Below are 27,878 nucleotides of genomic sequence, written 5' to 3' on the forward strand. Positions count from 1 at the left end.
ATCGCTGTGGCAGAAGCCGACGGGGTCTGGAAGTGAACATAATTCGAATTGAAAAAGACTGCATTGACGAATAAAAGGCTAAGAAGAAGCTAGAGGCAGGCGACTTCTTCTACGGGACGCTTCTGTCCGGCTGCATGCACCTGCGCGGTCAGCAACCGGCGGGGGGCAAGGCACAGCAGAGGGGACACGATGCGACGATGCGTCTTTCGTGTGGCGACTCTGGCAGTCTGAGCTCGTCGCGCAAGTTGAAACCGTTTGACCAGCGACTGAAAACCACGGCACGTCTGCTGAATACAGAGGAAAAACAATTCGGAAACCGTGTGTCTCCACCAAGAACATGGACGTTCACAAGGACTGGACGGCACAGCAGGACGCAGGGCTGGCGAAGCTATGCTGCCGACAGCGACGACCCAACAAAGTGTAAAAGTGTAGCGCTGCAGCGCCAGAAGGGCTGAAAACGGGCACGAGCCATGCAGACACGGCAATGATAGGACCTCCAGTTTGCTTACTTTTACTCTCTTCCCTCGACTCCGATATAGCGGCGGCGTTCACGAAACCGAAAAAAATTCTGGTGCCAGGACAGCATTTGAAATCGCAGGGACTCTCGTCGGTGGCAGAGGCAGCCATGATGTAGCTGACAACGGAGACAAAGCACCTAAATCGTGTTCTCAAGAGTCTTACCGGCGAGAGAAAAGAAATTCATTTCTCGAGGCTAGCGTTTGATCCGATTTTTTGTACGTCTCATGGTATCTTTGAAACGGCGGGTGCCCTAGACCTCGAGCGGTCTCGTGACTGGCCAGCGCACTTGACGCGCTGAGTAGACCGGATCGCTGGATTGCCTAGATGAGCAAGGCTCGCATTCAGCGGAGCAAGACACGTGCCGCGAGGAGTGGTTGGACCGCTTCTGTTTTTCTGCAAAAACGCGGGGAAACGGCTGTTTCCATTTCGGGCCCTCACTATACGGAGGCGCAAAGCGACGTAGGAAAATGAATTGACGTCGGTCCCGTGCCGGACAGCAGAGTCGTCTGTCTTGTGCGGCCGTAGAGGCAGAGGGTAGGGTAAGGTTTCGGTGTCTCTGTGTAAAACCCCGCGGAAATATATTTTCGTTCAGGGCACTCTGCAGTTGAGGCCCATTTTATTGTCGATTGTTTTGCTCCTACGAAAGAACCCCGGTTGTTGTGCAAGATTCCAGGCAGCCGCTCGGGTGTCAAGACACTCCGTAGCAGGACCGCCGGCAACGATGACTCAAATCCCTCTCTCGGAGCTTCGCCCGTTCCGACATTCGTTCCATAGCATTTCCGAACCGCTTGCTTTTCTGTGTTACGCCATTTAAGTGATCTTGAGCTTCCGCTAAGCTTCCAAAGAACAGCACCGAATGTTTTAGGTCGGACTTCCCGGCTTCACGCGGCACCCCGCACAAATCGACGCGAGAACCTCTGCCACGACAGACACGATGCGCACCATCAGGTCAAGGGAACGGCCCAGCAAGTAGAATGCAGTGGGATCGAGCAACATGGGGCTGTTCGCTTTTCTTTCGAGGAGATGTCTCCTCCTGTTGTTCTTCGCCGTCCTCCTCAGCGGCGAGGACTGGATCCGCCCGACACTTGCCGCGGCGACTCCACCATCTCTGGGCGGGGCAAACGTTCGCGCTCGTCGAGCACGCAGAAAACTAAAACAGAGTGCGGAGGCGGTGAAGGTCTCAGAGCTCGGCGTAAGCTTGTTTGTACAACACCGGCCATGAGGCACTGCTTTACAAATACGGTCGGCGGAAAGCGTGTTTGTATCGATTCTCTGTCTAGGTTCGTGGCTGGCTTTACATGGGGGGCATACACATTTTAGGGCTCTTGCTTCAACAGCTTGATCCCATTTGCGAGGCTGGATCACAGGAATGGACCGCGAAGATTTCCAGTGCCTCTATAAGGCATCACCCTTGTTCCTCTGGTGATGGCCGTGCGACAAGCGGCCAGCGGTAGTGGACCGCAAACGCCAACTGAGTGCAAATGCAGCCCGTTCGTCTGCCGAAAAACCTACGGCTGAAACAAAGAATCGCGACTTGCCTTCTCAGGAAGCCACCACAATTATCCAAAGGCCTTCGGAAGTTTCACCCGCACCTGATCCGCCATGTTTTGCCGTCAGAAGCCGTTTGATTTGGACTAACTTCATGCTGCAGCTCCTGTTTTAGATCCTGTAGAAAAGGGACAGGGTCTCTCGTGCGTACACGTCCTGTTTCTTTGCCTTCGGGGGGGCATAAGACTTACCGTACACGGGAGGAATGCGTCGAAGGCCGAGCTTCTAAATACAACTGTGGACTTTTGTGTCCTGTTTCTGTTCTGTTGTCCAGCAAGAATTGGTCAAGGCAGTGGTTGAGGAATCAGGGAAATCCGAGGCCGAAATTCTTCCTGCCGGAGGGGAAAGAGCCCTGGTTACCGAGATGGCTGTCGCGGAGGGGATCCAGGTTACTCAGAGTTCAAGTGACACCGTCCGCGTGGTCAGTCTGGTTCACTCGCTCGTTTTTCTCCTCTCTTTCCTCAAAAAACAGGGCTTTCTGCGGAATGTGCTTTCCTGAGCTTGGCTGCCAACGCTTTCTTTTACTCTGTTTCATCCGTCTGTCTCTGGCCCTCAATCTTGATCCATGATGCCTCCGTGCTCACTGAAGTTCCTTCGCCCCACTTCACTACCGTTTCAGGAAGTGACTCGAGTCATCGGTCGCATGCATCGACTGCGCTTCCCTCTCAACTCCCCGTTTCTGTGCGCCGTTTTTTCTCGCCACATCATTTCGCGCCGTTGTCGTCCCTCCTAAACGCGCTGCACGGGATTCTTTTCCCGCCGCTGCGCCTCTTACCATCTGTCCTTTCCTTTCTCTCTCGCTCTCTGCGTTTTCTCTCGCTTGACATCTTCAAGGAACGCCATCTGTGTGGCTTTGTTCATTGCGCCCCTTTCTCCCCTTTTCTGTCACTCTGTCCGTTTCTCTTTGGTATCTTTCTCCCCTGTTTTTCTGTCCTTTCCGCTGCGCTAGTTCATCTAGTTCGTGCTCCTCGCTTCTCCCAGGTGTACGCCGCGCTCCCGCTAGGTTGTGTCAGGCACTGGTGTTGAACGTTTTGCTCACTTGTCAAGCGTTTGCTTTCGGTTCTCTGTTCTTTCTGCAGTTTGGTGCCTCGCTCATGAGACGCCTGGTGGCTCTCACGGGGAACTGGCATCTGAAAGAACTTCCAGGCTTGGAGCGTGTTCTCATTTCCAGGACACCGCCTGCTGGCGACGAGCGCCACGGCCGCGCCTCTGCGTGCGTCTCAGTCACTGGATTTGACGCCTGTATGTTTTCGCGTTGAACATTCTCCAGACTCTGTCTGGCCGAAGCATCAATCTCGGTGTAAACTGATGTGTTCGTATGGACTGCAGGACTGCTGAGTGTCTGTCTTTCTTGCAGCATCTCTGCATTCCCTATCGAAGCCTTGTTCCACTGTTCTACTGTGTTATCGACTCCAACTAGAATGGTTGCAGTTGACAAGTATATGTATTTACATATATCGATCTATCTATCTATCTATCTATATATATATATATATATATATGATAGGTCCACTTGATAGGGGTGTTTTCCGATGTAGTTTTAACTGAACGATCCAAACAGGAAACCTAGTCTTTCTATTAAGCGTGACTTTTTCCACGTCTTGTCTCGGTGAAATTAGTCCATAGTCCATTCCTGTGTGGTGGGAAGGAAATAGGGAGAGGTACGCTTGAGGTGAGATTAAACATGAAGCAGACTGAGGAATTTTTCTTTCACAGAACGCCGACCTGCTTACTCTTGAGTCACGTTACGGTTAGAGACATTTGAATCGAAAGGGAGGTCCCGGCTTTTCGAAACTTCCACGCATCAGGCGTGGTTCTGTAGACATCCCACGAATGCATTTCCGCCGATCTGCGGTCCACACGTGCCCTTGTTCCACCCGCTGTCGACGACACACATGCGCATCGTACACGTCGCTGCACTGTTTCCTTTACCTCCTTTCGATCTCTGCAGCGGAAGACCCGGCACCGATTATCTTTGTCAACGGCCTCGAGTTCGTCCAGATGCTCTTCATGGTGATGGCGACCATGCACCAGGCCTCGACGTTGACGGAAACCAAGGATTTGCTCGCGTTCATCCCGCTTCTCAGCACCTGGCGACTGGTGGCTCAGCTGCAAATGCTCTATTACACCTTCCTTGCTGTGCCTCTGCACGTGGCGCTCAAAGTGCTCGAGGAAGAAGTCCTTCCTTCGCTCTCTGGCGACGCCAAGGCAGATGCAGAAACGAAACTCGCCGAACTGCAAAGAGTGCGTCCACCGTCTCAAAGCTGCCACCGAACGCGAGAGAGAAAAGGAAGCGGGATCAGGGAACTGTTTCGGAAGGATGGGAGGAATTCACTTGAGTAGGGAGACTTAGACGAATGAAGAAGGATCTCTGTAAAAAAAAAAGCCGAGTGCACACTGTGTTCGTGTGGGGTCTCACTTGAAAAGCAGAAAAACTGAAATGTAGAGGAGATGAGAGACGCTTCAGGAGCGAAAAACGTCAGGAAGAAGAAAAGATCTTAAAACGGGAGGAATGTGTGGACTCGTGGGTGGTTGCTTCACGGGAACTGTTTTTCAAGAGGAGAGGATGGAAGAAAACAAGAAAGGAACGTGGAAAGCTCCGATTCCTCAACATGCGAATGCACATCCGTCAACGCATGGAGAGTTTTTTGGAAGAGCTCGGGAGCCTCCAGGGGGGCGTGAACGTCGCTCGTGAGCTGAAGAACAAGACAGAAGAACGAGAGCGAACAGGCTGTCTCTTTCACTTGATGTCCAGATCTCTGAAGTTGTCAAGGAACACGCGCCTGCAGTTGTGTCTCCGAAGGACCTCACCATTCAGCTGGACACATCGGACGCCACAGAGAAGGCGATTGTTAGCGCCTGCGTCAAACAGGGTAAGGGAACAATCCCTCGAAAAGGGAAGTGCAAGCGAGAAACTGTTTCTGAAGTGGTAAACCGGATAACCTTGTTTTCTTTTCTCGTACTTCAGAGCATGGAGAGTCCTCAGAGGTGTCAAAGTCCGAGACATATCACGATGTGCAACAACAAAATGTATGCAAATGCATACATTTATATATTATTTGCAAATATGTTCATGTATGCATATATGTATGTGCGTATTTACATATATATATATATATATATGTTCAGAAAGGTCCTTGTATATTTTTTACAGGGACGCCTGGAGCTTAGATGGATCGCTCAGAACAATTTGCTGTGCCAGGGGTGGTGGAGCCTGTTTGTGTTTTTTGTGACCTTTCATTTTTGTTTCACTTGGTTCTCGCATAACCGCAGGAAGGCGTATCCAGGAGCAAGTGATTTCGTTGCTCGTTTAAGATCAGTGACGCGAAGCAGTCGCTTTAGAAACCGAGAGATCACGCCCTCTCCATTTCCTTCGATGTCGACGCAGACCCATGCGGATGTGCTTTGTGTTCACTGGCGGTGTATGGAGAGTCTGGATTTCACTGTTTTTCTCGTTTTGCGCCTCCGTGTCTCGGACGCTGACGCCGGACCCAGGAGTCTCTTCTCGCTCTCGGCAGCGCAGTGTCTCTGTTAGTTCCGGTGAAAGTGTCTTCCTATGCTCTTTGCGTCTGTGCGTTTCCGCGTCTCGGCAGACATCCCGCTCGTTCGCTATGGAAAGACGAGCTTGTTTCTGAAGAACGCGCTGAAGAGTCGCTCCTCGTTTTTCCAGACGCTCCACAAAGGAGGCGCGCATGCAGAAGACACTGTGGGCGAGTTGGTGCAGCATGCAGTTCTCAGTTATTTCGAGTCTCACGAGAAGTCTTTGAGTGTGGGAGAGTTTATGAAACCTGACTTCTGGGAGAACGAAGAGGAGGCTGCAGTGACTCTCGACCAGGTTCTGGAAATGACCAACAAAGAAGTCCAGAATGCGTTCCTCCGCATGCAGGTGAGAGACACACGACGGGCTCGGGAGGGCAGAAGAATCATAGGTAGGTTCTCTTGGCATCGACGTGAAGGGAACGAGGCGCCGTTAATGGTCCATCTCTCTCTTGACAATTTTCTTGCCCGCAGTGGGTGTTCCAATTACTTTCAAGAGAACGCCTTCTCACGTTCGAGCATCTTTGTTCCACGTCTCACCTCGACTCAAAAAAACAGGCAGATGCGCATGTCTCCACAATATATATATATATATATAATTATATATGTATATATATGTATATATATATACGTATATCTGTATGTGCATATGTGTAAGAGTGCGTACATGCATATATAAAGAGTGTGTGAGGAGGGATAGAGGTAACATGCCTATGTTGGCCAAAAAGAGATGTGGAAAGTCAAGTCAAGTTGCCGTACGCGTCTCGACATACTCAGCACTGCGGTTTTTCAGAGGAGTTAAGGTCCTCGTCCTGGGGGTCGCGTTTTGCCTCGTCTTCATGGTGAGAAGCAGCTGTCCCTTTTTCTTCTTCAAAGGAGGGCGTTAGGGACATTCGATTTACGCTTCTTACATTCCGGCTGCCGCAGCGTATCGTCGGTAACATGCACTGTTTGATGCTACTTGTCAGGATCGTCTCGATGGCCAAGTTACTTCAGAAGTGAGGCACCCGTATTCTCGGACAGTTTTTCAGCCGGTTGTTTGCAGCCGACTAAAATAAATTAAAACACACATATAAGTATATATGCATATATATATATATATATATGCATATATATATATATATATGTATATGCATGTCTATGTATGCTTGTGTATGCAGTCGTATGTATGCCTGAAGTCTGGGTGCAGATATTTGCAAATATTTTTCAGTGTCGGGTTCCCTCCTTTGCCTTTTGTCTTCGCTTTCGTTTCCTGTGTCTTCGGTGAGGAGTCAGAAAGAAAACGAGTGTACTGTTTCGCGGTTCCACAGTGTCCCGGGATTTTCACCGATCCAAGAGAAGCGAGTGTGGATCGTTCCTGTTAATCCTGTCTCGGTCTGTCTTTTCCTCTCTTCTTTGTCGTGGTATCTGTCTGCCTTTTTCGCGTCGAGTTTCTCGCCTCCTGGATGGTCAACTCAGCACAGGACTCACTCGTACGTTGGGTGTCCGTTTCGAATCAGTTCCGGAAGATTTCTCCCTCTTCGCTTCGTCTTTTTAGGAGCTGTCAAGAGTTTTGACTTCTGAATATATGACATCTGAAGAGGTAGGAAGCCAAGTGCTTTTCTTGACAGTTGTCCCGGCAGTCTTCTTGTCCGTCATCTGTTTCCAGTCCTCCCTCAGCCTCAGCCCAAGTCTCGCTTTGAATGTTCCTTCTGCTCTCCCGGATCCTTCGAGATTCGATTTCCTGTGGGTGGTGCCTGCTTCCACTCTTCGGCCTGTGTCCGTACGCTCTTCCCCTCCTCCCTACCGGGTCTCCATCACAGTTTTCTCTCTTTTTTCTTCGCATTTGCATCCTCGTGTCTGGTGAGGATCGCGCGCACCGCGTACCGCTGTGGTGTCGGACTGCGCAGCGCCGCGCGCCTCGGATTCCCCTTTTCCTTGCTACATGGAGAAGCAAAGGCGCGTTTTGGTGGGGAGAATCCCTACTTCATCGGCAGGCGTCCTCGAATTCGTCGCGCGTCGACAAGAGTTCCGTAGTCTCTGTTCTATGTTTGATCGAGTCGTGTCTGCGATTTTCCACGTCTCTCTCGAATTCTGCGTTCGCGGGTTGGATATGTTTCCCCGCTTCCATTTTCTTCGTCGCTTTCTCTCCTCGGCTTCCTTCACGTTCCTTCAGGCTGTGAAGAGGCTCAGCAACGTCTTCGCAGAAGGAATCAAACAGGCGGTGAGTCTGCCTGTTTGAGTGCGTGTCTTCCCCCCGAAACGCGTACTCGTCGAAGTCGCTCGATTGTCCGCTCTGTGGACTTAACTTTTTGTTTCACTTGTCTCCACCTTTCTTTTGTCTGATGTGTATATAGCGCGTCCGACAGATATCTCCTGCAGCATCTTTTTATGTCCTTATCACCATCTGACTTTCTCTGGACATAGCATCGCATGTGGAGGTGTACCTAGGCTGAAATATGTTCTCTTCTGTATCTATGTGTGTACGTAATCACATGCACATACACGCTAGAGAGGCCACCGGGCGTCGGACGTCTCTCTGTCATTTAGCCGATGAACAACACAGACTTCTTGAAGATAGATAAGTAGGATCTCACCTGCCCTCAGAAGCGAGACAGCCAATGGCGCGGTTTATTCGCGTTGCAGTTCTTCGTCTTCACGTTTTCCCCCTCAAACTCTCAGACCTTCCGCCATGGTAGACAGAGTGCAGTCTTCCCCCAGGGTGCGTGACTTGATTTGATGCGAAGACTCGCACTTTGTTTCGTCCTCTGAGAAACGGAACGAACGCCGTGTCACTCGTGTGTCAAGGTCCAGAGCTCCACTGAAAATAAATGGGCCGTAAAGGCGTCGATTTTTTCCGTTTGTTTCCATGGTTTTAAGGAGGCGATACCTGCTCTCTTCTGCACGCGTTTTCGCTCAACTTCGCGGAACTGATTTGTCTGTTGTCTCTTCTCTCCACGCGAGAGTCTTGCGTCCTCGAGTTTGCTGAGGTGTTTCAGCGTTTTTCCGTTTTTCTAAAACTTTTTCAGGAAAAGGAGATCGGCTTGTTCTACGAGCGACACGACGCCCGCGGACTGTGCGAATTGGTGCGGACTGCGGACGTGAAGAAGCATCCCTGGATTTCCCATGTGATCTACATGTACGCCGAGCTCTCGCGCTTCTGCAAGAAAAACGAGAAGTTCTGTCAGGATCTGCTCGCTTGTCTTGAAGAGAAACGTAAGTTCTCTTGCCTTGAAAGGGCGTGGACTCTACACGTTGTGGATTGCTCGAGGAGAGCGTTGAGGAAGCGCGTTCGCAGAGACGTTCGGAGACCGCCTTTTCTGAGTCGTTTCTGGCAAATGAAGTTTCAAGGAAAGTCGAAAGTGGATGGCGGACGCTGATTGACAGGGAGAACGACAGATGGACAGAGGGACCTGCAGCTGCGCGAGGTGGAGCAGCAGCAGGTGCTTCCGACCTCGTACATTTTCCCCAGCGGAGCTTGGAAAGCGCCTAGTGTGTGCGTGCGGGGTTGATGAAGTCGCACTGAGAAACAGAGCACCTCCAACATAGGCCTCGCTGTCGAGATTTGACAAGGAAACGCGGTGTCCACCTTTTCTCCAGCCCAGACGCAGACAAGGACAATGCGGTTCCTAGTTCTCGTCAGAAGGACACAACGCCGAAACTGTACTCGTGTTTCCGTTTTTCCAATCCTGGCAGCGATGCTGTGCAAACGGCGGGGGCTGTCTGTCGACGAACGTGGATAACGCTCTTTTCAGGCTTCGAAACATCCTTCGGGACTTGCCTCCCTGATAAAGCACTTGCGGTGTCGAACCCGGTGGAAAGGATGCCTTGTTCAGAGCTCGAAGGCGAAGATTCACAAGCGTTTTTTCGTCCGTTGAAAACTCGGGATGGGGGCAAGTACAGTTCGAGAGGCTGGGATATCAAGAAGAGAAGCAAGTCTGGAAGAGAAGGAACCGCGTTTCGTCTGATTCGTTTTCTCTCTGCTGCTTCTCAGCACCTGAACTTACAGCAGCAATGCAAACGTTCGAAATGTCTCGCCTCCTCAAATCCATCCTGGTAAACTACAGACACCCGTGACATCCACGGTTCTTCAAAGTCTCCGCGGACGCCGGGCTTCTCCCGGTAGTCGCACATCCACTGCTTCGGAAGGCAAAGGAATTCTACAGATCGTCGTCTTGCTGATCTGTGCTCTATACCTGCAGATCGAGACATCGCAGTGCACAAACTGGTGTCGGTCGATAAGCACTTAGATAGGTGAATGTGTTCAAATGTAGACGTATGTCGCTTCGCAAGTGCCTGTGTTTACGTAAGATTATATATATATATATATATATATATATATATTTGTAATTCTGTACATGTGTGTGTGTGTGTGCGTTGTGGGCCGAGTGTCTCTGTTCGTACAAGTTCGAAGTAAGCACGCCGTTCAGTCTGTCCATTGGCTTTTATAATTTGCGTTTTGGATGTGCATTAGCATGCGTCCGATTGGGGCATTTAGCGACAGGTGTGAAACATCGTTCAACATTTCAACTCTGAGGGGGGTGTCGCTTTCGCATGGAAACATGCACCAGAAAAAAGCGTGAGCATTCTACGGAATTGGAATTTGGTTTAAGTTTTTTATTTCCAGGCGACGACTTCGAAAGGAGGTTCAGAGGCGCTTGCGCAATGTAAGGTCTTTTCGCCGTGAGAAAGAAACGGAGAAACGCCCCCTTCTGTCCATTCTCCGTTTCCAATTGTCCACAGGCGTTTCCCATACTCCTTTTGTTAGGTAGCAAACTGTTTCTCTTTTCCATTCACATTTTCTTCACTAGAACGTTTTCCAGAATTCCTCACTGAAACACCTCTCTCCTCCGCGTCTCCTCTTCTCAGTCAGGTCCGGCGATTTTCCTTGTTTTTTCTGTCTGTTCTCCAGCTTTTGCCTCGGAACTGAAGGCCGAAGCTAAAGAAATCGAGAGCATCGGTGAGACAACTTCCGAAGCTGTCAATCAGAGTCACTGAGCTGTTCTCGAATCTCCGTGCTCTCGAGAAAGGTCTCGCCTCTACGACAGATCAGCGTGCGACTCCAGGAAAGGATTCTTTCTTTGCAGGCACACACACACGGCAAATACTCCTGTGTTCACATCTGTAAATGAATATATGTTTTTTTCTAAATGGTCTGCCGACAGCCAGGTGCTCTCACAGAGAGACGGATGCGAAGGAGCGTAGAGAACTCCCATTTCTCCACCTCGTTCTACATGCTGGCTTCCCAAATCGCAAGCCAACAATATAGACGAACGACATGATACGAGAGAAGACAAATTCTCAAACCTCTCAACTTAAATTCGACCACATATATATACTTATATATATATTTATGTATATTCGTAGCTATATGTAAAAATATAAATACAAATATATAGAAATATATGTATGTTTTGATGAAGTGCGTTTGTTTCGCCTCCAGGGGACGTATAGCTTTTCGTCTTTCTTGAGGACCTCTTTGTGTTCGAGAAAGAAGGATTTGTGGAGGAAGGCATGTTTGCCTCGGTTTGATATCTCGTGCTTTTCCCAGGCCACAAGATCCACTGGAGTGAGGTTTCGTAGAAGACATGTTTGGTTGAAAAGGCGCAGCCGGGAGTTGCTGTCGTCCTTTGACAGGAGTTTCGCAAACGCGTCCGGAACTTCACCACCTCATGAAGTGACTTCTTTACCGTTTGTTTCCACTCTTAATCTAGTCTCGTCCCACTACCCTACATACATCTACATATATATATATATATACTTATATATATACATATATTTATATATACATTTATATATGTGTGCATATACATATGTGTTACCGTGAGGACGAGGTGTTGTATTTGCCTGTAGGTCTGTGTTTGTAGCTCGGAAAGATCAGGTTTCTTTGTTCGTCCTTTAAAAATCGGATTTCTTTGTATTGGTTGTGAGCTGTTTGTGCCGGCGACCTGTGTCTGCCAGAGTCCGCGAAGAGTGAGGAGGCGCAGGCGTCCGAGGCATCTTCCGGATCGGAGGCAGGGAGTGCTAGCGGCTCTGCGGCCAGCGGTGAAGCAGGGGAGGCGCGAGCGTCGGCGAAGGAGACAGGGAAGGAAGAGGCCGCTGCCGCCAGCAAAGCGGCTACTCTCTCTGAAGAGGGGCGAGCGTTTCTTTCAGACCTCTCTCACTGTAAGTTTCTTTTCAACAGAACAGAAGGAGCGCGTTGCGTCTTCACACGGAGACGGAGAACGAACCGGGTGTGTGTCCACGGAGGCGGGAGAAACGAGCGAGAGAGGGAAGGCGTTCGGAGTCGGAAGCCGGTGGTTTCTCTGTTCTCCCTCGTTGTATAGGCTTCGCAGGAAGAGGCCTGTAACTCGAGAGAGGAAGTCAGGCAACGAACGTGGAAATGATCTTTTTTCTATCAATCTCGGCCCACTTCAGCTTCCGTCCTCACGGTTTCACATTTTGGTGACTCGAGAGACACAAAGTATGCCTCTTCGTTCCCTCTTTCTTCTTCCTGCATTTGACTTTTTCCAGTTAGGGAGACTTTGAGGCTCACGGATTTGGGTATGGTGCGAGCTTCTCTGCAAGCGATGAGGAACTACGCGCTGTACAGACACCAGGACGTCGGCGTCTTGGCGCGCGTGGCGTCCGACTGCTACTTTCTCGAAGAGTCTGAGTCCGTCAAGGAAGAACTTCGAGAGGCGAAGAAACGACTGCTTCTCGAGAGCAGCTCCGGACCGGAAGGCGTTTCGCACGGAGACGAGAGACAAGAGAAACATTCCCCGACGAAGGACGTCTCCAAACAGTCATTCGCCGAACAGTTGATGAAACATGTTGAGTCTCACGCTGACTCGATGAAAGACTCTGCCTCTGCCGACTCGAGAAAAAAATCAGAAACACACGAGTCTGATTCTTCTTCGTTCGTTGAGACACCCTTGGAACAGCAGAGGCCTTTTTCTCTGTTACCGGCAGTTAGCTCCTTTTTTTCTCTACAGAGTCTTAGACCTTCTGTCTCTTCTCTCTCGTCTGCTTCTCTCTCTTCCTCACCTCTCTCTTCTTCTTCCTCTTTCATCCAGACTTCTGCAGCTCTGGGGACAAAGCACCGAAAGAGCAAAACGAAAAAGAAATCAAGAAAGCGAAAAAACAAGAAGAAACAGTCGAGCCCTGTAGCAGGCAAGACGACTCTGGAGGATGTTCTGCGACGGCACCGCGCCGGTGAGCCGAATGATTAGGCTAGCTCAAAAGTCTCCGGGATGGAGAGAAGAATGCACGAACTCAGAAGGACAGGGATCTGAAAGTGAAATATATTCCAGGAAAAACAGAGCAGTTTTACAATTCCACTCAGTGATATTAAACTGCCTATTCAATTCGTGTACGCTTCCATATACAAGCATGCATTTTTGCTGGCTGCATTCCATACGCATATACGGGTACACACATGTACATGTAAATTGTATACATACATGTGTATAGATAGGTACTTATATTCACGTGTCTTCGTACCTAGAGTCTTGGATAAATATCAAAAGAGATACATGACTGTGTCCATGTACTTTTCTATGGCCATATGTATAAATGAGTAGGGAATATAAATATATATATATATATATGTGTATCTCTAAAACTGCAAAATGTGAATGCACATGTATATAGCTGTGTGCGCCGGATGTTGCTGTGCTTTTTTGTTTGCGAAGGGTGTGACGTTTAGATCTCCTATAGAGTCCGCTTTCCGTGTCTCTTTCGTGTATGCTCGGTTGTCCTTGTTGCTCAGTTGCTTGCTTCGTCGTTGCGGCGGAGGCTCCTCACATGCTCTCGCACCATTCACCGTATGACATGAAGACTCCGGCGAAGGCAGCGCGGGTCGTGTCGAAGACGCAGGAGCAGCTGCGTTCTTCCTGGAAAAATACGATCTTTTCAGAGTCTCCTGTCCAAAAAGCGCATGCCGAAGCCTTGATGTCCTACGGCGTTGCTCCACTGAGTGTCGATATACTCGTGGAGAAGCGAGAGAGAGTCGTTGCGTGTGAGCCCAACGTCAAGAGTTTCTCGGCGATGTTTCGTCCCAGAGAAGGCAAAAAAGTGCATGCATTCACGGAACAGAGAGAGCTGGACATCTCGGTGCTTTCAAGTGCCTGAGCCTTAGCAGTGGAGAGAAACCACAGAGATTGACGGAACGGCGGCTTGGGCGTGGACTCAGGCGTCAGACTGGGGAGGCGTTCTGTTTCTTGGGGAGAGAGCCTTTTGTGTTCTGGAAACCTTCGACTCGCTGCGGCTTCTTCGAATGCTCTCTCTTCCTTTCGTCTAGACCTCGAGAGATAGGGAGGACCGCCGGATCTCTGGGAGTCAAAGAGACGCCTGTTGTAGAGTTTTCTGAGTTGGGTTCTAGCGAAGGAACGCCGCAGCGAGCGTTGTGAGATTCACTTCTTCCAGAGAGTTTTTCGGACTCTGTTTCTTCAGGGCTGAAGGCCGAAGTGGGGACCCTCTTCAACAAATGCGGAGACCCAGGGAGACCAAGCTCAGGTCTCTCGCCTTCTCACGCGCGTCAAAGCCTCCAACTCTTTCAGTTTTCTTCTTCAGACCTTGTTCTGCTTCAGAGTCTCTTCGACGAAGTTTGCGGTGCGTGGAAAAATATGGTTTTTCCTTCTTGAAGGATTCGTGTTCACATGGTCCCTCTTGCGCTTCTTCAGTGTGTTTGCAGTGGTGTATCGAACCTTTGTTTACACAAAGAGAAACAGGTCTGTCTCTCAAAGAAAAACATTTACTCCAGTCCTTCTCCCTTTCCATGAGTCTTCAACAGTCTGTGTGTAGGGGACGGGTGTATATACGAGGAAACCCTGCGTCGTTCCCGATGAAAACGATTCGTTGTTGCTTTGTTCGTGGTTTTCCAGCGAGTTGTGTTACATGCATACAAAGGAGAGCGCCGCTTTCTCGTCTTCTCGATGAAAGACGCGTTCTTGATCCTTCTTTCTGATGTGAAACGCGCCTCTTTGTAGGCATCCGAGGGAGGCGGCGACGCTGTCGTTCTTCCTGTAAAAGTTGCTGCTGTTGTCTCGTTTTGATGCTGCCGTATTTTTATTTGGGGTCGACCATCAAGTCGTTTCAATCTTCTCGAGCAGGGACGCAGAGGTGTCAAGAAACAGAGAAGTCTCGTCAGTGCCGTTTTCTGTCGCGTGTGAGATAGCTGTGTCCACATCTTGAGGTCTCTTTTGACACAGGCGATTCTGACCGAGCGACAAGCACATGGAAACACAGATGTGCAAGCGTTTAGGCCTTCCATTCTACGTTCCGTTCTGGTTGATTCTCTATGTTGCGTACTTTGTTCTTGCCCAGTGTCGATGCTGCAGACTCATTTCCTTTTTTCTCTGTGGCGTTGCTCTCTTCCTTGCAGAGGCGATCCGCACTGCCTGCTGTACGTACATCGCAGAGGTTTGGGGACTCGCAGGTTCTGTTTCTCGGCGTCCTTCGCCGGGACGCTCCGTCGAGACAAAACGGAATTCTGAGAGACGAAAGTGCACAGATGAGCCGCACATGTTGGAGTGACTGGCTGAGGGCGTCGCCTGGATTTCGCAGAGAGAAAGAGACAGAAACGCGCGGGGGTTCCATATGGGAGTTCACAACTCAGATGCTTTTCTCGATACCGGTGATAAACACTGTTCGTCCAACCTGACAGGCACACCGCTTACAAATGCCTGCCAAAGCGCTTGCATGCATAAATGCATTCCCATGTCCTCATATAAACAGCTATACATATATATACATATATATTCATATATATATATATATATATGTATATACATATATATATGTGTATTTATATGTAGATATAGATGTCTGTACATCTGCAGTGTACAAGGCTTTTGCTGTCTTTTGAACAGTTTCGTTTCCCTGAATCAGTTGACATGCGCGACAGCCAAGAGTCCAAGTTTTTTTCTTCTCGTTTCTCTGCAGCGCACATCACCGTCAAGAAGGAGCTTCCCTCTATGACTACGCCCATGGCGCTTTCTGAAAGTACGTGGGGAGTGCATGCATGCGTGTGAATTCCTGGAGTTCCTCACTCTGTCAGGACGCGTTCCACATCCCTCGAGGCAGGCGTTTCTCCCGCTGAGGCAGCATTTTGTTTCGCTGGGCTCGGTTCCAGGTCTGTCACTTCTTCGCGAGTCCAGATTCCCCCCGAGGGAGGTCTCGTTCAGAGGGAGGAACTTTTTCGGCTTGGAAAGAGCCGCGCGGAAGGCGCTGTACACAGTGGGGAGAGGGGTGTCTGGCGCAGTTGGACAGCTGTTCAAGTGTTGAGAAAAGACTGATTTTCGCTCGAATTCGTAAACAGTGGTCACGCGCTTGCGGAGCTCGGGTGTCTGTGCACTGGTTGTCGGTCGCCTTTTTCGGATGCGTTTGTGGCGCGATACACAGCTGAGTTTCTCGGCGAGTTCATCTCGCTTTTCCCCACAGTGGGAAGCCTGTGTCCGAAGCGCCAACAGACCGTGTGCGCTTCAGAGGACGCTCAGAAGCACCCAGGCTCTTTATGCTTGTTCAGGCTCCTTGAAGACTTGTTTCTTGTGTTCTCAGAGATCATGAAGATTCCCGGTGAGCTCAACGGATTCTTCGCGTCCATCGGCGCAGAAGACTCGAAAGCAGGACAAGACGAACGAGAGAAAGACCTGGAGACCGCTTCCGGTCTCTGGCGTGTGGGGCGCGAACGGTGTCACAGTCGGAAGCCCGGTGGACTGGCGAAAAGAAGTTCTTTTCTCATTTCCTTCGTACAGTTGGAGGAATCCGAGGTTGCACTGAGAAGACGCAGAGTCGTGCAAGCGACAGAAATCACGAGTTACGAAGTAGCAAACAGGCAGCCTACATGTATTTTCGTCATTTCTCGAGCCGTCAGTTGTTCTGCGAAACCTGCTAGGACCCCAGAGGGCTTCGTTTCCAAACGAAGAAAAAGGGCAAATAGTCGAGGTGCACGAATTTCACGGAGAGTATGTAACACAGACAAGGATTCAGCGTTTGTCGGATTCGTGATGCATGCCGGGAGCCTGCCGCTTCGCGCGAAAGAGGCCTTCGCAGCCCCAGTGTCTCATGTCGGCCGAGACTCTGTTCCAGAGGCGTTCTTCTCTTTGCGCAATGCACTCGGCGCAAACAAAGGCGTCAACCTGTGTCGACGACAACAGCTTTCCTGTGCCAATGTGGACGTTCTTTTCTTGAAGAAGTGACAAAGTCGTGGTTCTATGTCGTCTCGTGAATCAACTCCCGCCGCGATGCGAGAGCGATGGAGAGGGAAGCGGCAGTCCCATTTCTTGTGCGAACGTTGTGTGCTTGCTTCTCGCAGAAGACGCTGCTTCTGTGACAAAAGGTGAGCCCCGTTCTGAAAGCGTTTCTTTCGTACTCCTCCGTCCGCGTCTGCACTCTTCACACGGCTTTCCAGAGACATCTCGATCTTTTCTTCTGCGAAATGCGCTCCAGACAAGCAAAGGACTTCAAAGTCGCAACCTTCCTCGCGATGAAGCTGTGTGCACTTATTGCCTGGAGAGATCGCAGTCCCCGTATGCATTCAGGAATACAGAGCGCGGAAGGCTTCTACATAACAAAGGAAACAGATACAAATACGTGAATGGATGTACACAGAGATAGGTATAAATAGGAGGCTAGTAGCCACATAAATCCGTATGTAAATATGAACAGATCCATATATATATATATATATATGGATATGCATGTGTCTATATATATATATATATATATTGAGAACATGATTTTGAGAAATGCTAGAAAAAACGTTGGAAATGAAGCGCTTTTCCGTTGCGATGTATGGCACAGCTGTCGGGTCTTCGTCTGACATTTGCTTTGCCATTTCGTTTTTCGTCGCTGCTGCAGAGGGTGCTGCGATGGCGCCGCTGGTCACTGAGATGCTTAACGGTAAGAAGAGTGCGAGGGGAATGGGCAGAACTGGCGGGAGGGAGGGAGAAGGGGGTCGACACCTAGGCGCAACGTTTGGTTTTTGAAGGATCGGTTGCTTTGAAGAAGCCGAATCCCTCAGAGGAAAAGAGAACTCCGTAGGCTCGGACTCACTGGAGTTCCGTACAAGTCAGAGTTTGCCTGCTCGAAGCGAAAAGGCGGTAACGAAGAAGTTGCAACTGGAAAGAGGAACGACGAGTGTGTCGCAGGAAGAGAGAATGCGTCAAGGGCATGCGGGAGTCCACACACGTTTCAGAAGTCGAATGCGCAGCATCGGTGCGTTTTCCTTTTTTCTGCAGTCCTTGGAGACAACGACTTTGGCAGCTCCTTCAGTCCCCGTAGGCCAGAAAGAAGAAGCCTTTTCTTTTTTTCGCATGTATCTCGACTTGTCGTTTCTTACCTGCTTCCTGTTCTTCCACCTGTCTACTTTTTCCGGCTTCTCCCTCCATTTCTTCCTCTCTCGGTGCCCTCTGCCTCTCACTCTTTCCTTCTGTCTCTCCTGCTTGCTTTTTGCCCTCGGGCTTCCTCTCGCCTCTTCTCTTCTGAATCTGCTTTCCTCAGTTCCACGTTTCGCTCCTACGTCTCCTTCTGCATTTCTCTGTGCCGGACCCGCGCCTCTTCTCTACCTGCACGCTCCTCTTGTGTCGTTCTTCCCTCCGGGAGATATGACTCCGGTCTCTTCTTCCACCTCCTCTCTGGCCTCGGCGTCTCACTCGTCTCGCTTTTGTCACGGCCTTTTTTCGCTCACACAGTGCTTCTTCTCCGAAGACTCTCCACCCGACACTCCTGTCTCTTCGCCTGCACTCGGTCTCTGAATTTCTATGGTTTTCCTTCAGTTTTCAATCGCGTGCTCGTCGCCGGCGAAGCACTTAAGGGTGAGCCTCACCCGTCCGCGAAAAATCACAAAAAAATCTGAAAAAAACACAAAATGCGGAAACGAAGCAGACGAAAACGAGAAAGTCGTCGCTTATGCTTGCAGGCGTAAATGTCAGTCTTGTGTTTTTCTCGGGACTCTCTCTGGTCAGAGTATGTACAGCGCCCGGGTTGCCTGCGCACCAGGAAGCTGGAAAAACGCCTCTGAAGAGATGTTGATCTTTTTCGATACGCACCCCAAGTGGAGGGAGACCGTCTAAGAGCGCAGACTTGGCGTGCGAAGCGATTAACACTTGCCAGACATAGAATTTTGGAGAAGAAACAGTACCCTCTGCATTTACGTTTCTCTGCATGCACGTCGAGGAGACTAGCCTACGGGAGCAACAGATGAGAACGGTCCCGAAGGAGCGAGGCACAGCCCTTTGCAGGCTCAGAACGGGCGTCTGCCAGTTTCTCAGGACCCAGAGCGAAGCGCTTATGTGCCTGCTTTAGACGTCGAAGTCGTAGAAAACCGCGTGTCAAAAGTACCATTTTTAGCCGCCCACAGTGTGGAGTTCGTATTGAATCCTGCCGCAATTTTCTGGGTCTAAAAAAGCGTAAAATCGGAGACAGCAGTCCCTGTCCTCCCCCAGCTGCTGGACTGCCCTTCCCGAGTCTTGGCGGGATCTGTCTCGGTTTTAGAGTGCACTCAGCAAAAGAAAATGTGTGCGTAACATAGTTTAACAGGAAGCCTGGAGGTTTTCAGGAGAGAGAAAGCAAACAGAAAGCAAGTCGCTCTTGCGAGCCACAGACTGAAGTCTTCAGGCGACAAAACAAGAAACACAGTCGCCGTCGATGCGAGATCGACAGGTGTTGAAACAAGAAGTCTGTGACTGCGTTTCTCTTTGCAGCTTCCAACGACAAGACTCCTGAACTGACGAAGGCGCTCGAAAAAAGTAAGAGCTCACCACAGCGCATTTCACAAGTTGCTTCAGGCATAAAGGACAAAATTCAATCTATACATTTCTGCACGACCAGTTCCATGCTGCATGAAGTGCTCCGCTGCGTCTAGAGCGCTCGGCAGTGAACTGCGAGACCGGGGGATAGATGCAGCTTCACACAACGCGCATGAGACGCTGCGAAGCCGTAGTCCTCAAGGCTGTTCGATCCCCTCGCTTGGTAGAGTCGTAGGTCGCGGGGTCTCATCTCGAGCCAGCTGTAGACGCACGCGAATCTTCTGAGGACGCACATAAAGTACTCTGCTTTTCACAAAACAACGAAACCTGAACCTATGCGCCACTCTCTCGTCAGCAGAACTTCCCGCGTATGCACTGGCGTTGCCCCATTCCATTTTCCGCGCGTGACGATATGAGAGCCAAACCACCCATGTGTGGGCGGCAGTCATGCGCGCTTTTTCTTCTTTTCGTCAAGCTCCACTTTGCCTCCGTCTGCATCTGCTGCAGTGGAGACGAGACGCGAAAAGGACGCGCGCGACGTGAACAAAAGTAAGGCGTTCTGTCACGGGACTCCTATACAAAGAACAGGATTCTACGCATGTTGGTTATCTTTCGAAGAACAAATGTTAATGCATCTACTACCTATCTTGAAATGCAACTATGACGCTCTGTGCATGGCGTATATACCGATATATCTGGACTTCTGTATGTAGAACCATGTACATTTACCTAGAAATACATACATATACATAAATATACATATCTCTCTATATATGCCTCTATATAGATATATATTTACATGTATGTACAAACACCTATATATGTACATGCCACATATAGATAAGTAGATGGATAGATAGCTTTTTGGAGACTAGAGGAAGGTTGTCGTGTACAGTTTGGAAAAGAGATTCAAATCATCACAACGACGCAGGGGGTACCTCGTATCTGATTTTTTTCTTCTTCATCAGGTCTTTTCATGTCGACTCCACCTGGTCAAATCAAGCTCACTTTCGGTAGGTTTTAGTGCCGCATACTTTGGTTGCTTTCACTAAAGTCTATCAATTTCCATTGGGCTGCGGCGGGTGTGTTCGCTGCCGCGTCGACCAGGAGTGACAGGTTTTTGTCGTGAGAGAAAAACTTATATGTTCGCCTCTTTCGTCGCATCTTGATGGGGTCTGAAATTGGTCTCGAATTCGACAAATTCACTTGCCGTCGAGAGACGTCCTTATAGAAAACTGGATGCTTCTCGGGGGGACAAGACCTTTTCCGAAACGTTGGGTGGCTTCTGCGTTGTTTTCAGATGTCCGTGGACTCCGGTTGTGGTATTCCATGATGCAAGTCGCTCATGACGGTAAGCGGAGATGAAGTGTGTCGCTTTTTAAGTTTTAAGCGTTCGGCGCGATATCTTTCTTTCCTTTCACCATGCAAGCCTGTCTCTCGTTTATTTCCGCCTTACGTGACATTCCTTTCTCTGCAACAGTGTTCTCGCTTTCGTTTTTTTAGTTTTTAAGAGCGACGCTCATTTTCGCTTTTCCCTCGTAGTCGAAGGACCTCTGCGTTTCGCTTTCTGCAGCGCGCAAACCGTTCAAAGGGAGCTCTTGCCCCTTCAGAGGAAAGGAAAGTCGCCTGTTCACCTGTTTCATGGACAATGACCGCTCTCCCGCAAGCGTTCAAGGTCCACGTGTCTGTTGCAGGTTGAATGTGTTCTGTCTCGCATTCTCCCGTCTGTCGAGGTCGCCTCTCCCCCGAAATGCGCGTTCAGTGCCATACGCTTGTTCGACTCTTTCGTTTTGGGCAACATCTTGGCAACTCGCAGCAGAGTCCGCGATAAACGGATTTTTCTGTTTCGCGCTCCGCTTTTTTTGAGAGTCTTCCGAGCGGGAAGCAGGAGACGAGAGCGGAGGAAGGGGAACGACGTAGAAGAGGGAGAGAAAAGGAAGCACTCCGTTTCCAGACTCTGGCGTCTTCTGCCCGCCTTCAGAGAGAATCTCCAATCTATGAAAAAAAAGCTCCAGGCCTTGAGAGGCAAACAGGGGACGGAGACAGCAGTGACGAACGCCGAGGGTTGTCTGGCGGATAGACGTTGGTGTGTTATGCCAAGGTTTTCGATTTTCACTCCTCACCGGCGTTCGAAGAGTTCCGGAAGTCCTGAATTTCCAGGAATTTTGTGTTTCTTCTTCTCAGCGTTTCGACGTCGGAAAGACCACAAACGGAAGGCGAGTGTGCTCGCTTCTCGAATGGAGCTCGGTGAGCATTCAGGTCGACATTTCGGGATTCTCTTTCTCGGTTCTCTGTAGTTTCGGGATCTCGAACTGCACGTGCCTCTACCATTTTTACCAATCTTCAAATCTCGATTTTGTGTGCGTATCTGTCGATTTTGTTCCTATTCGTGTCGTTCTCTATCTCTGTGGAGGCGTCCGTCGTCATCTCCATATTTGTCTGCGCATATATGCTTGCCTGTGTGTTGAGGATGGACTATATCGGCGCATGTCTCTGTCTGTCTCTCCTTTTCTGAAGTTGGTACCCTTGTGAATCGAGTTTTTCGTTTAACTCCTAAGCCACCGTTTGCTGGACGTTCACCACGCGCGCTTGTCTTCTCCGGTGCAAGTATCCACCCCGGTCCGGCTGCTGCTGATTCCTTCGTTTCCGAATTCGTCTCGCGCATTTCACGACGGTCTTCTCCGCAGCAGCGCATACATGCGTCGCTTCGAGAAACGCTTTCGAAAGTTCGCAAACGTTTTGTGTGCCCTCTTCAGTCAAGGGTCGCCTCAACGTTCTGGAGTGCTTGGCGAGACAAGATGCTTTAACCAGTGAGTTTTCAGAAACACCGCGAAACAGTCTATTTCGAAAAACTCCAGAACACGGGCGGTCGACGTTCGCGGACAAGGTGCTGAACGTCTGAACCTGCTTCATGAGGAGTCTTTCAAAAAACAAATCCACATCGACGCGTGCAGACGAATCCCGACAGGCTACTGGGGGCAAAGGTGGAGAGGAGGCGAAGCTTCGATTCACGATTCAGTCTCATCTAGTCCTCTTGTCTCTGGTTTTCGTCAGAACGAGACATTTCACCCGCTCCGGCTTCCACGCGGTGTCTTTACACACACAATGCATGACTAGGGGGGCTCTGTCGAGGTTTTCATGCATCGATGTTTCCGTGTAAAATGTGGGCAAACTGAACGTCTTTGGCATGTGCCCATCACGAGCAGCTGCCTCGCTGAGGTAAAGACTTCTTTCGTTTCTGTCAGTTGTCTTCGTTGCCAAGGTCCCGTCTCCCTCGTTCTCGTCGCCTTGAGCTTTTTGGATGCTCAGCGAAAAACACACAAGTGTAGGCACGCTCATGGTGCGGACTTTGCTTTCTGTGAACCTCTGCTCGAAGCTGAGCTCGGAAACGTTTTGTTCGTTTTCTTGTGCTTGCAGAAGTTGCGGCCGTCAGGTCGTCCACAGCCTCCACGAGTAAACGGCCTGTCGAGTCTCCTTGCTGCACCTTTTGCCTCGCGAAAAAGGATACGCGTTTGCCTCATTCCTGTCTCTGCCTTGACACACACAGACACTCCTGCGAAAGCGTCTGTCCTTCCGTATCCCGATTCCAAGTCCAGACATGCGGATGTATAGATGCATGTACATGCGTATATATAGATATATATATAGATATATATATATATATAGGATATATAATATGTGCATATATATATATATATATATATATATTACAAATATATCTACATATATATTCATATATATATATATATATATATATATATGAATCTGGGTGTTGGCGCTTGCCTTCACGTATCGTTCTTGATTTGCACATCATCAGGTACTCTTGATGTTTCTTCAGAGTAACCTTTCACACTGTGCATCTCTGCATGACTTAGTTGCTGAGATGGATGTCACAAAAAGTCGACATGAGTGTTGATTTCTGTTCGAGTCTTCTTAGCTGCATAGAGGACAGGTCGACGCACCCCTCGGTATGCGTCTATCTGTTTCTCCTTCTTCTTGTGTATCCACTTTTTTTTGGACAGGCAGCCTGTGTTTCTACGTTGCTCGTTGTGCACCTGAGATTCACTGGCGATGACTGATCATTTGCACCGTTGTGTGCATTGACTTTGTCTCTTTGTTGTCTTTCAGAAACTCAAGTTTTTCCAGGATGTGCAAATACCGTGGCGCTGCTCCGTCATAAGCGACTGCTGGAGAACACTTACGAGACATGTCAGAAGGGTAAGAGGAGATGACAAACGTTTGCTTCTTTCCAGAGGAAGTGGACATGAAACGAGGAACGTTTTCTAGATTTCTACTCCGAAATGGATTCGCCGAGACACACCCCCTCACCGAGACGCTTAACCGGGTACATGTGCGGATCTGTGCACATCCGGGTGGTAGAGTCAATTTTGAGCGGCCGCGGTTTTCTTAACGATCAACGAGCCAGCGAAATTCGAAAAGGGATCGAGTCGGAAAAAATTCTGGGTTCACAAAATTTCCAAGTCGTCTCTTGATGTCTTTGGGTGTTGACGTAAATCAAGTAATACTTCTCAAGCACCTTTTACCTAGTTCGCTGATTAATCTGCGTCATACAAGCCTTTTTACCAGGGATTCCTGCGTCTCAACACCACCCTCTCCCCAGAAGAGATAGAGCAAGAGAACTTTGTTTTTGCATGCATCCCCACAATAAAGTCTCACCCCCCCCATTCACAGGATAGAAAGAAAGAAAGGTCTCGCGAACGAGTTGTAGGGATCGTCGACCCCTCGGCGAGGCTGCCTTTGGGGAGAAGGCGCCAGGGTGTCTGTTTGTGTCCTCCGAACAAGAGCGAGGATCTGCGTATTTCGTTTGCGCGACAGAAATGAAGATGTGGACCTTTCCTCGTGTTCCGCTTCAGTTCGTGCGTCTGCAGGACCAGCAAACGCAAATGTCACTTTGGTCGCATGCAGTTTATTCAAGTCTGATGTTTGCTCGGTCCCCGGGGCGCGGGTCGAGTACACGGCCAGCACGCTGTCCGTTATTCTTCGTTCTTGAGACGCTTCCAGACAGAAACAGATGCTCACGTTTCCTCTTTGTAGTTTGCGGCTTCGGCCATCCAATTTTGTTTGAATCTCTCGGTGTTTCTGGAAGGCATCTGGAGTGACGCCATCTCCGTGAATGTGCAGCCCCCTCGAGACGGGTCGCTGAAGCAGTGTATTCCAGCCGTGACTGAAGCGAGATACGTTTGTTTGAAACGTCGATTTGGCGTTTCCAGCCAAGATCTGTGTGTGACGGTCTCTCATCCCGGGAGTGATCCACTGCTTTTCGGGGGTCAGACCTCGCCTTTGTTACCGCTGTAGGAGAAAGCCATGATATGAGAGTCGTTTCGCGTCATGCGGCGTGGTGCGTTAACTGTTGCATCGTCTTCATCATTGATGGCTGTCCCTGTCGGTCGCACCCAAGTTTGTGTGGAACCAAGCGTCGGTCGGTAGGGCGTATCTGATTGCTCCTCGTCGGATTTCCTGTGTGACTCGCGTACAGAGGACGCTTCTCCAGCCGTAAAGTCGAAGAAGAGGCCGGGTCTTGGTTTCAAGGGGAAGAAGGAGGCGACACCAGCGTCAGACTCAGCGAGTGCCAGCGCAGCGGGCAGTTCGCATTCAGAGTCGGAAAGCGCCGCCGCAGCTGCACACCAGGAAGCCCCAAGTCACGAAGCGCAGAAAGGCCTTGGCTCACGCCCTCTGGGAAGCGCCGAAGGCAGCCGGGCGTCTGCGGACTTCCTCTCTCGCTCCTCGTCGCTGACTCTTCCGGGGTCTCGCGGTCACTTTGCGCGCGCTGCGGATCACGACAGAGGGCGATCGCAGACGAAGAAAACGAAGGAAGAGCGCGAGGAGGAGCGCAGAAAGAAAAAGGAAGAGAAGAAAGCCAGGAAAGAGAAAGCTGCTCAGCGGAAGGCGCAGGCCGCCTTGGCGCATGCCGCGAAAAAAGACGGGTCGGCGACGAGGAAACAGCGCAAAGCACAGGCGCGACTGCTCAAAAAAGCGAGTCAACCTAAAGGAGATACAGGAACGCATGTCGAGCATGGAACGCCGGAAGAAAAGGCAAAACAGCAAGAACCTGGAACATATGCACATCAGACACACCGAGAAGGAAAGGATCACGAGCATGGTAAACATGCAGAGGGAAAGCATCATGAGCATGATAAACATGCAGAGGGAAAGCATCACGAGCATGGTAAACATGCAGAGGGAAAGCATCATGAGCATGATAAACATGCAGAGGGAAAGCATGCAGAAGGAAAGCATCACGAGCACGGTAAACATGCAGAGGGAAAGCATGCAGAAGGAACGCATCACGAGCATGGTAAACATGCAGAGGGAAAGCATGCAGAAGGAACGCATCACGAGCATGGTAAACATGCAGAGGGAAAGCATGCAGAAGGAACGCATCACGAGCATGGTAAACATGCAGAGGGAAAGCATGCAGAAGGAACGCATCACGAGCATGGTAAACATGCAGAGGGAAAGCATGCAGAAGGAACGCATCACGAGCATGGTAAACATGCAGAGGGAAAGCATGCAGAAGGAACGCATCACGAGCGTGGTAAACATGCAGAGGGAAAACATGCAGAGGGAACGCATCACGAGCATGGTAAACATGCAGAGGGAAAACATGACGAGCACGGTAAACATGGAGGAGGGAAGTCTCCATCAGGGCATAAAGAGTCTGAAGGATCCGCTTCTGCCTCGTCCACTTCAGCTGTTCAGCTGTTTGACCGGTCTTCTCCGCTTCTGCGACACCAGCGTTGGGAGAGAGGAATCGAGTCTCATTTCTGAAAATGCGGTTTTGTAGACGTCGACAAGGAGCAGATGTGACCGATTGTTCACCAGTCTGCGTTTCGTCTCTCCGGAGGTCGTCACAGGGTTTATGTTCGGCAGGATGTTCAGTTTTTTTCCCTGGAGCTTTCTGGGTCTTTCGTTTCTCCGAGACCTCGGTATTCAGTCACAAAGAAGGGCCGGGGGAGTCGCGTATCGTTTGTGTTTCTGCCGAAACGTTTCTGACAGCGTTCACTTCCCGGTCTCGAAGGCGAAACTCGGAACACCTAGCCGAGCAGGTCCGCCGCTCCAGACCATGTGGTGACGCTGGCACTTCTGCTCGCGTAGTCCAGTTCGCTGTCTCCAGATATCCTGTTTCTCTGCTCAAAGTTTGTTAAAGATGTCGTTCTCCTCGTCGGCGAACTGCCGGCCCTCTTTGCACTCATCTGACAAGACGGTCCGTCGAAACCGGAGGACCTGCGAATTCTCTGGAGGCCATTTACCGCTGCCCTTTAGAAAGCAAACATGTGAGATGCAGAGCACACCCCGATACACAAGTCACAGGGTCCACAGCTTCTCCGTTCCTGGCCGTCCACGCAGCTGGGCAGCATTTCTCTTCCAACCCCGACGTAACTTTGACCTTTCGATTTTCGTAGCTGTCACGACGCGCGAAAATGCGCGGAAGTGCTGAACCGAGTTTTTCGAAGAACAGAGAGTGGAGTGGCACAGAGACAAGACAATTTGAGATTCTTTCGTGGACCCCCTTCACCGGGCGACCGTTGTCGGTTTCAGAGAATTTCGCTCGCAGGATGGTGGCGCCTGTCCCAACATGTGAGGAGCAGTCTGTATGCGCATGTGCACAACGGTAAGCAGGTAAGAATAGAGATGTGCATGTGTCGAGAGTTGGGTTACTGTCTGCGAGACTTCCGCTCCGAGTACGCTGGCTGGCTGTCATCTACGCTCGCTGCGAGGAGGAACTTGCGTGTCTGTATCAGGAAATAAAGAAAAGAGTCAGCGGCGAGCTTCTCCACCACACCCCGAAGACGGGGTTGTGTTCACTAAAACCGCACAGAAAACAAATGTTGGTCGCTTGACGCACGGGTGCGCCGACTGTACAAGTGTAGGACGTGGAAATCGTTTTCGACGCTTTTCCTTTCCGTTCCCAGTCTGACGGCTTCCCGGAGTGTTTCAAATAGTGTACACACATTTTTGCGCCGCAGTTTCCCGGTAAAAGCTTTCGCAGACGGGTGAGCACACATGCCCGACTTCTTCGAGACTAACTTGTTTTAAAGTTTCAGCAAGTCCGACTGCTCCACATCTCGAAAGCCTGCATATGTGCTGTATCCATGTGATCCTCAGCGACCTGTGGCGAGTTTTCTTCACTCACACCGCTCGTCATTTGCAGTCCACAAGAACGATGGCGAATCGCTTTTGCCCAGTCCCTTCGAAAGAACCTCAGACTGCTGACGCAGCTCTCGAGGTTCGCTGCAGCTGCGTTTCTCCGGCAACTTCCGCTGGAAATCCGGGTGGAAACAGTCGCCTCTACAGCGGGCGAACCTGCCACAGCAGCCTCATCCTTCCGGAGTTTTGTTCTGCCCATTCCAGGCAAAAGACTGCTTGAAAATATATGCCTCCAGTGCGCGAGGACCGACATTACTTTCTCCAATCCTTAATTCGACCCGTTTCTCCAATAACTGAATTCGAACACACAACGAGACACCCCCCGTCGAGACAGGAGGCGTGACTCCTAGCCCTCCCTTCCCGTCGACTCGAGAGTTTCAGATTCGAAGATCCTGC

General features: G+C 50.2%; 2 protein-coding genes across 2 annotated transcripts; one reads left to right on the forward strand and one right to left on the reverse strand.

The window, feature by feature from the left end:
- Window positions 1-78: 78 nt before the first annotated feature.
- TGME49_225210 (hypothetical protein) lies at window positions 79-1,126 on the reverse strand (the record flags this gene model as incomplete). Its single annotated transcript, XM_018780093.1, has 2 exons — window positions 510-1,126; window positions 79-287 (listed from the first exon to the last, which is right to left on the reverse strand). The coding sequence occupies exons 1-2, from the start codon at window positions 625-627 to the stop codon at window positions 79-81; spliced, it is 327 nt and encodes a 108-aa protein (XP_018635986.1). The 5' UTR covers window positions 628-1,126.
- TGME49_225200 (hypothetical protein) lies at window positions 153-26,671 on the forward strand. The gene is made up of 33 exons (XM_018780092.1): window positions 153-1,711; window positions 2,342-2,488; window positions 3,147-3,309; window positions 4,019-4,311; window positions 4,823-4,940; window positions 5,661-5,953; window positions 6,573-6,602; window positions 7,142-7,186; window positions 7,760-7,807; window positions 8,613-8,799; window positions 9,578-9,639; window positions 10,211-10,250; window positions 10,496-10,543; window positions 11,545-11,748; window positions 12,097-12,777; window positions 13,334-13,582; window positions 14,017-14,175; window positions 14,948-14,968; window positions 15,508-15,567; window positions 16,123-16,140; window positions 16,880-16,903; window positions 17,425-17,466; window positions 17,805-17,843; window positions 18,342-18,380; window positions 19,269-19,313; window positions 19,821-19,862; window positions 20,282-20,326; window positions 20,614-20,664; window positions 21,498-21,560; window positions 22,070-22,123; window positions 22,731-22,766; window positions 23,442-23,531; window positions 24,811-26,671. Exons 1-33 carry the CDS (start codon window positions 1,514-1,516, stop codon window positions 26,100-26,102), a joined length of 4,926 nt encoding a protein of 1,641 aa, XP_018635987.1. The 5' UTR covers window positions 153-1,513; the 3' UTR covers window positions 26,103-26,671.
- Window positions 26,672-27,878: the final 1,207 nt, after the last annotated feature.

This window comes from Toxoplasma gondii, chromosome X (genome assembly GCF_000006565.2).
Source record: "Toxoplasma gondii ME49 chromosome X, whole genome shotgun sequence".
Lineage (NCBI taxonomy): Eukaryota > Apicomplexa > Conoidasida > Eucoccidiorida > Sarcocystidae > Toxoplasma > Toxoplasma gondii.